Source organism: Triticum dicoccoides, chromosome 1A (genome assembly GCF_002162155.2).
Source record: "Triticum dicoccoides isolate Atlit2015 ecotype Zavitan chromosome 1A, WEW_v2.0, whole genome shotgun sequence".
NCBI classification, from domain to species: domain Eukaryota; kingdom Viridiplantae; phylum Streptophyta; class Magnoliopsida; order Poales; family Poaceae; genus Triticum; species Triticum dicoccoides.
Window position 1 is genome coordinate 351,490,191 of NC_041380.1, and position 8,781 is coordinate 351,498,971.

Below are 8,781 nucleotides of genomic sequence, written 5' to 3' on the forward strand. Positions count from 1 at the left end.
GGTAATTTACTTGACGTAGTCACAAATTACATGCAAGCACTGAGGTTACTTTCACTCGGGAGATTTTTTTATTGAACATTCGTTTTTTTAATATTTTCTAAGCAGGCGATGATGAGGATTCGTAAGAAATCTTAGATCAAGAAAAACAATGTTCAATCAATTCTGAAAACATGCTTCAGTGTGTACTTGATTTGGGAGGAGTTGAGTAGATTAGGAATGTCCAACGCCCATCCTCTTCTGCATCAATTTTGAAGAGTGGCAAGATCCACCATCTCACAACATAGTTACTATGCGCTATAGTTACCAACATGGTTATTTTGTAGTTATCGGGCTAGATGTACTATAGTTATCAACATGGTTATTTTATAGTTATCGGGCAAGATCTACTATAGTTATCGGGCAATATCTATTATAGTTATCAACATGCTTACTATGTAGTTATCGGGCTAGATGTACTATAGTTATCAACATGGTTAATTTTTGTAGGTATCAGGCTACATATGGTATAATACACCCCCGGTAGCTTATGCGTAAATAGCATGATATTTTACACACCACAGATATGATAACTCATGCGCAAACATCGTGATAACTTTGACAGGGAGAAAAAGTTGAAGACATCACCCGATAGCTTCTACGTAATTAGCATGATAGTTTACACAACATAAATCTGATAACTCATGCGTAAATACCGTGATAACTTTGACCCGGGGGAGGAGGTGTTTAAAAACATCACCGACAACTTTCGTCAAATAGCATGGTACAGTATGCACCGTATACATGATAACTTATGCATAAATACCACGGTAACTTACGGTCCGGGGTGTTGGGAGGGGATGAAGTTGTTTGAAAACATAACCCCTCCTGATAACTTCCATATAAATACCATGATAATATACGCACCGTAAACTTGATAAATCATGTGCAAACACCCGTGATAACTTCGATGGCGGGGGAAGGCAATTGTTTGAAAACATAACCTTGATAACTTATGCGTAAATAACATGGTAATATACGGACCGCGGGCATGGTAACTCACGCACAAACACCGTGTTGTCCAAAAAATAGTTGTTCAAAATGTACCACGGTTACTCATGTGTAAATAGCATGATAATAGACACACATCAGATCTGATAACTTACTTAGCCCGGGCCTGATAACTATTTGCATGAAAAAAGTCTGTCAAAACATGTCAACATGAGATCTAGTTTCGAAGGTCTCGTCGTGATAGGTATTTTATGTGAAATCGACTTTTTGATTGGACCGACAATTTGAGCTATAAAACATTTTGAAGTTTTGAACAAGGAGAACTAGGATGACATGAAAAATTTCTTCTAATGTATGCACGTATCTGCTTGTGGATAAAAGGTTGGAGAAACTTTTTCATGCCCCGGTAATTTCTGTGTAAACAACATGATAACTTAGGCACCACAGATATGATAAATTGTGTAGAAACACGTGGTAACTTCTGACCCAAAAAAAAGTCGTCAAAACATATCAACATGGTATCTAGTTTCGAAGATCTCGTCGCTACGAATCTTTTACGTGAAAACAATTTTTTAATCGGAGCGACGGTTTGTGCTATAAAACATTTTGAATTTTCGCATTGGGAAGAATCTTTGATGACATCATCATTTTTGTTTTTTCTGCATGTATATGATTAGCAACTCTAATTAACTGCTAGTGGAGTGGACAAAAATAAGATGAAGATGCATGCACAAGCTAGAACGACGCAGCAGGACGAACGGGAGGATCGATCGAAGGTCGTCCGGATCTGTTGCTAACCACCAGTTAGCACTGTCCATAAGACAAATGAAGTGCCTGTTTTCGAGGCCAGACGTTCGAGATGCCCTAACCCCCCGAGCTAACATCTGAACATGTCTGTGTACCTACATAGTGTTTTGTTTTATTCGACATGGTATACTTACATACTGTAGTTGCGACACCTAGTAACCTACAGAAGCAGATCCGTGACCAGGCCGGCCACCAGCTCGTCGATGAGCAAGCCAGCCACCACCACGCCGATCTGACGCTCCTCTTCCACCTCTCCGAGCCGTGCTGACCACCGTCGGCTCCGGTCCATCTCCGCAACAAGGCGCTCCCGGCCGCACAACACCTCCTTGAGACCCCACCGAGCCCCAGTGCCTTCGATCCAGTCCTCGGCCAGCCTCGCCGCGGCTTCGAAGTTTTTCAACGTGCCGTTCTTTCGCGTCTCGGCGAAGAAGTCGAGTAGGAGCCGCTCGGAGGCGCAGACCGCCGACACGGTGCCAACCAGGAGGTTGTGCTCGTCGGGGTCTTGGCATACGCCGACGCTCCGGCGACCCTCGGGACATGGCAGCGCCGTTGCTGCGCAGAAATACTCCGGCTGCTGTACCGGGACGCTGCCGAGGCCGTCGGAGTCCGAGGCGACGGCGAAGGTTTCGTCGAGGTCGACGGCTCCGACCTCCCCGACGCTCCCGAACCGTCGTCTGATCTTGTAGTGCATCTGTATATTTCTCCCTGCACAACGACAAAGGAATAGTAAGAGTTAGAACTAAGCAGTGACACTCAATGTCCTTGGTTCCATCAACGATAACCGTAAGCGCCAACCCATGGTCAAGCGAACCGGAAACAGTTCCAAGCCTTTTCCCCGACCGTCACCGGCCGTGTGGCCCCGTGCAGGATCTCTACTCGATCCGGGCATTTTGCTTTCTCCGGCACGATGGCCGCATGAGCAGTAGCGGTAGACTAGCCGCGAAGCGCGGCTTTTCTGGAACGCCCGTAACGTGTCGGATCCCGCATTTAGAAATCCATTTTTGTTGGGCATTTACAACAAATCTTACTCTGGTGAAGCTGCGCAAGGCTGTCGCTGAAGGAGGTCGAGCACGCGGCAGCGCCGCCGACCCTCCCTTCCTCCTCTTCCACGGCGTCGTCCTCGTAGTCGTCGTCGAACGGGAAGTCCATGACCGCCACTGGGCTGAGCTGCTCCTTGTCGTCCGCCTCCTTGGATCCGCTGTCCATCGCCTGCAACATCGCACTCCAGTTAGCATGCGTAACCACCGTCGATTAAAGTTGTCGCGCGCGCCCACGGCGAAGGCCGCGGCCGACGTCGGCGCAGGCCACAGGAGGGCCGGTTTACGGCTCACGGGAGCAGCCGGCTCCGGCTAGCCCGGCCGTTCTGCGCCGGTGGCGATCTTGACCCTTTCCCAACAGACAAACGCAGATGAAACAAACCAATTACTAGTACTCCACGCAGAGCAGAGAAAAGTCTCGTCGACCATAAACTAGCAGAGCAGATGCAGAACGCGCGGCGCCTTGCCGATAAACCATTATAGTAGTAGTATATTTAATTTGGCCATTGAAGCACGCATGGGAGTACTTGCTTGCATGTGGGCAGTGGCACATGCGGCGGTTGCGCACGAGGACATGGGCGGGGGTACGAGTAGTACGTGGTTGGTAGAGACGCATACACACGCGTGCGTGCAGCTAAATAATGCATCGCGGATAGGGCAGTGGGTGCGTGCCATCACTCGGTCGGTCGGAGCCGAAAGGCCCGATGGAGGCTACGGCGGCTAGCCACCTTGCTCGACGGAAGCGACAACACTGGGCTCGATCAATCGCTTCCCGACAAGCCGCACTAACTAGGCGCCTCGCCTCGGCCTAAACACATTTATGCTCGATCGGCGGCAACCACTGCCTCCCGGTGACCACCGGAGCTACCCCCATGTAGCCACGCACTGCACTGCACTGCAGCACGTCTCGCATGCAGCGGGAGTGAACAGGAACAACAGGCCGGAGCCGGACAGAGAGCTCTAGACACAGGCCTGTAGCAATTTGTACGTGCCGTTTCATGCAATTTTCACCAAGCTAGCGTAGCGGCAGTACGTTCAAATCCTTTTCCCGGAACCAACCTAATGGTAGTACTTATGGCCGAGGCTGATGCGGATTTCAGAGGCTATACTACTCGCTGAAAGAAACCTAACCGGTGAAAGATGTTTTGTCTTGAGAAAGGGACGCTGCCACCAGTACCACACCGGTTTTGCTACCAAAAGCTAGGCAATCGCAACTCCAAGGCACGCACAAATCTCATCGCAGCGACCATTTGCAAAGCAGTGCGTACATAGTTTTACTCATCAAATGTACTACGTACTTACGGTAATAATGACAAATAAAGAAGTGTAGTACTACGTTATGTACCACGATCCGCTTCTAAACTAAAGAATGCAGTCTGTGAAATGTCAAACATCCGAGGCCGTAAATCTAGGTGGCTAGGGTATAACAGTGGACTACTACTAGTACTACGTCAGTTCCTTTCCGTCGACGAGTATCGTCACGGTCGGGTCGGAGAAGCTACACGACTTTACTCTACGTACGTAGTAGTACTCTGTACAAATAGTGCGGTAGCACTGCCCAGGACCACGTACCGCTGCTGCCTACGGTATCAATGTCGTACCCTCGTAGCTTCCATTGGATGCTCGTACACATGCATGCACGAATCCAAGCGTAGCAATTAATGGCGGATACGGCCAACGTGCCTGCCTTGGTTAGGGATGGCAATGGGTACCCATTACCCGCGTACCCTGTGGGTAAAAACCCTATTAGGGTAAGGGTATGGGACAAAAAATTACCCATGGGTACTTAAATGGGAAAATATCATACCCATCGGGTAGAGAGGGTACGGGTATGGGATCGTATAACCCATGCCCGCGTAACCGTGTACCCATCTAAAATGTTGACATGTGGGTTTTCGTTAATATCCCAATGTATTCATTTCCCCCCCTAATCACGCTAGGTAAAAACTCTAATGTGTATTCAAATGATCTTTATAATTTATCATGATTTCCTGAACTTAAAGTGCATGCATATGTGTTGTTATTTATGACTATGTGTTGTTGTTTAACATTTTTATATTTCACTTTATAGGCAAGTACTTTTGTTTATGAGAATATGTTGTTGTACATTGTTGTTTAAGATTTATTTCTATTAATAATTTATGATAATATGTTACTTTTTACAACTATTTTCTACTCAATTGATGTGTTGTAAACGCGGGTATTTTTACCCGCGGGTACCGATATACCCTGTCGGGTGATGGGTATGGGAAAAAACTGTACCCTTGACGGGTATGGGTATGGGTGATGGGTAAACTCACGATGGACGGGTAAGGGTATGGGGTAGCTCCACCCGTACCCATACCCTGCGGATGCCATCCCTAGCCTTGGTTCGCCAAATGAATTACTCCACTACGTGTACGTGGGGCTCCCGTTTCATGGCAATCCAGAGCTTACGGAGTACTCCTACGTGAATAATGCAACGGACCAAATTAAAGCCGGTGGGGCGACGAGGCCGGCGCTCCTAACTGAATTAACGACCGCCATTAATCCTAGTTACTGCAAGAAAATGAGGTGATTAGGACGGTACCTCCTCCTTATCTTCTTCTCTCGTGCAGGCGGTGCTGGTGGCGGCGCCGGCGTGCAGGCTCTCCGTCGAGCTTGCAGAGAAGTCCGACTCGGATTTCCTCTCGGTCGACGACCCCGACTCCGACGACTCCGAGTCGGAGCTGCTGCTGCTGCTGACGGCGGGCACCGGTGCCGCCTTCTCCTCCTCCTCCTCCTCCCGGCGCCGCCAGCTGAAGCCGTCCCTGAGCCGGCGCGAGAGGGTCCTGATCGAGAGCAAGGGGTGGCGCAGGGAGGGCGATCGCCCGAGCCCGCGAGGCGCCTCGGCCGGCTCGTGGAGGGCGTTGTGGCGCGCCCGCAGCGGCGCCGCTGCCGGGACGCAGAGGTGGCGCGGGTAGCAGCGGAAGCCGGCGGCGCTGCACGAGTCGCAGTCCAGCTCCAGGAGATCCTTGAGCCTCAGCGGCCTACCCTCGACGCCGGCCACCGCCATTGCCGCGCCACTCGCTCCTCTCCGCGAGCTGACCACCGAGCAGAGTGAAGCGAGAGCAGAGCACAAAAGGCCACTGAGCTAGCTAGCTGGCCGTGTGTCCACTGTGCTCAGCCAGCGGCTGTTAAGTACCCCGCTGATCCGTACTTGCCTGGCCCCGTGCGCGCGCCCGGCTTGCGCGGTAGCTTCGGGCGTTCGTGCAGGCTGTGCACGAAAAGGAAAACGCTTGTTTTTATGCGGGGGTTGCGATGCGAGAGCAGGTGGCCGAGGAGGCGATGGAGAAGAGAAGACGGAACTGCGTGCAGCCGCTCGTGGGCGTGGGTTTAAGTAGAAGACGCACGGCGCGGGTCGGGTTCAGGTCAGAGACCGCTGTGGAGGCTTTGGTTACATGGCTCCAAGGGAAACTGACGTGCATTGGTGATTGTACTAATCACACTCGCACACCCACCAGGGACGGCTACGAGGCTAGTAGGAATTATGGCTTTGGTCCATGGCTAGCTAGCTACATGGGCGTACGTTGGTACGTGAAGCTGAGCGATCTGTGGCCGATCATCCACTTCTATAATTGGGGTTGGCTGCCCCGTGTCTTGTACTCGACGGCAACGGTGTGTAGCCAACAGAGCCCAACGAGTTCATGCACGGTTGATACATTCAGTCGTCCTGAGTTCGTTCGCAGGCTGAGGATTCCGGATCAGCGGTGATTTCAGCCCCGAAAAGCCGGCGACGTCTAAGGTTCTACGTGCAGAAATATCACTAGGCATGAGCGCAGAAGAGAGAAGAAAAACAGTATAGGCATTTGTCTGTTAGCCTGCCAGAGCCGGTCGATAGGTGTGTCTGTCATCTTAATGATGATAGTAGCTCGGCGTTTTTACGGCCGAGACCAGCAGGGAAGCTTCGGCGCGGTTTCCACGGCCGCTCTGGCGAATCGAATCACCGTCGATGGGCTCTCGAATCTCGATACCTCCCCAGTCAGTCCCCAGACAGGCCTCTTGTACGGGGTCAAGTAGGGTTGACCTGTACGCGTGGAGGATGGAATATATACTGCCTCGACTCTTTTAGTATAGCGAGATTCGCGCTCCAGCTGTGGTGCTCTTGGCCGGCCTGCTCGACGCTGCCAGTGCCACGGGGACGGGGGGACAGCGCTCCACGCCTGTCTCCTCCGTGGTTTCCTCCGACTGGGCAACATCTCCGGCCGTCACAATCTTTACCCGACGAGGCGAGTTCACGGCCCTAAGGCCAACTCCACCTCGCGATTCTAAATGGACATCTGAATTAGCCGGATTTTGTTTTTTTGAAGCGCCGATGGTTTTGGCCGTGTCCGGCTTTGTCAGATAAGTTGTGCGTGCGCCCACCGCGAGGCCGCACCCTAAATCGTGTCCGGATGAACGTGAGTAAAAAAAATATAAAAACTAAAATGAAATAACTAAAAAAGTAAATAAACGCATTTAAAAAAAACATAAAACATATATAGGGGTCGGCCACAAAACGGCCCAGTTTCCACGGCCACTTAAAAGGCCCAGTTTCATAATTAACATATAAAAACAAAATAAAAAAAATGCCTCCCGCGCACTCCTGCCGCGCCCGTCGGTGCCGTGGCCGTCGCCGTCTTCACTGGCCGCCGGTGTCGTCGTCATCGCTGACGAGGTCGATGTAGGCCGGCGGTGCGTCTTAGACGGAGGCGGGCTGGACGGCCGAAGGTGCCTGCACCACCTCCTCCCGTGGTGACGCCTCCCGCTCCGATGACCGCGGCGGAGTGGGGCACCAGTTCATGCCCACGCCCGCGGCCATCTTCGGAGTAGTGCAGGACCTGCCCCACCCCTGGCCCAGCAACTGCTGGAACGCGGCCGGCGGGTCCTCCTTCATGGCCTCCTCCGTGACGGCCGCCATCTGCAGCTCCGGAAAGGCGACGTCCCCGACGGCAGAGAGGGCCATGGTCTCCTCCAGGCCGTCCCACTGTCGCTCGTCGTGCGTGTTCATGGAGTCGTCCATGACAAGCTGCAGGAGACGGGCCTCCTCCTCCGCTGTCATGCGAGAAGGGGGAGGTGGCGACGAAGACGGGGAAGGGGACGGCGTGGGCGTGACGCCGCGCACCCGTCTACGCCAGCGCTCCTGGGGAGCAGGCGCTGCGCGCTCCTGTCGTGGCCGCCGCGGCCCCGTCGAGGTGCCGGCGAAGAACAACGCGCGCCTGGTGTCGTGCTCGTCACGAAATCAGGTGTCCCAGAGCCCGGAGTCGGGGGCGTACCTGGGGTCGTAGAAGAGGTCGTCGGGAAGGAGGCGGCGGCGGCGCTCGATCCCCTTGTCGCGTGCACGGCCGCTCGTTGGGACCGGCGGGATCGGGACCCGGTCGGCGGAGAGATGCCAGTTATTGAGGAGATGGACGTTGCTCCAGGGGAGCGGCGTCCTCGTCTCCCAATAACGGCGGCACGCCGACGCGCGGATGTAATGTCGGTCGCGCTCGCCGGCGGACGTGGGCGCGATGGAGAAGGCGGGCGGCGCGGAGGCCCGGCGTGGTGGCGATGGCGACGCAGGCTCGTGGCGGCGTCCCGACGAGGAACCAGCCTCGCGGTCGTGCTTGCCTTTGCAGCCGTAGTTCCAGAGGCCCATGGCTGCGGGCGGCCGGCCGGCGAGATGTTGGCTAGGGTTTCGGACTGGGGTTGTCGGGTTTCGAGAAGGCCGCGGGATGGCGTGGGGCAGCGTAGACGACGACTCGTTCATGCTTCCCACTTAAAGAAGGACGGCGACCGTTCGACGTGCGGATGACAGGTGGGGCCGCCCGCTCGTGTGCATTGATGTTGGCGGGCGGGAGGTAGGTGGTCGCCCCGTCACGCGGCAAGACGCGGACGAGCGGCGCGTCCGTTTGGTGTCCGCGGCGATCCAAATCCGACGCAAAGATGCGCTTGAAATGGGTCGGCCCGGACA

General features: G+C 53.6%; 1 protein-coding gene across 1 annotated transcript; it reads right to left on the reverse strand.

Annotated features, from left to right (window-relative positions):
* Positions 1 to 1,738: 1,738 nt before the first annotated feature.
* On the reverse strand, positions 1,739 to 6,146 carry LOC119272486. Its single transcript, XM_037553967.1, has 3 exons — positions 5,401 to 6,146; positions 2,823 to 3,003; positions 1,739 to 2,499 (listed from the first exon to the last, which is right to left on the reverse strand). Exons 1-3 carry the CDS (start codon positions 5,863 to 5,865, stop codon positions 1,955 to 1,957), a joined length of 1,191 nt encoding a protein of 396 aa, XP_037409864.1. The 5' UTR covers positions 5,866 to 6,146; the 3' UTR covers positions 1,739 to 1,954.
* Between the last annotated feature and the right edge of the window lie 2,635 nt (positions 6,147 to 8,781).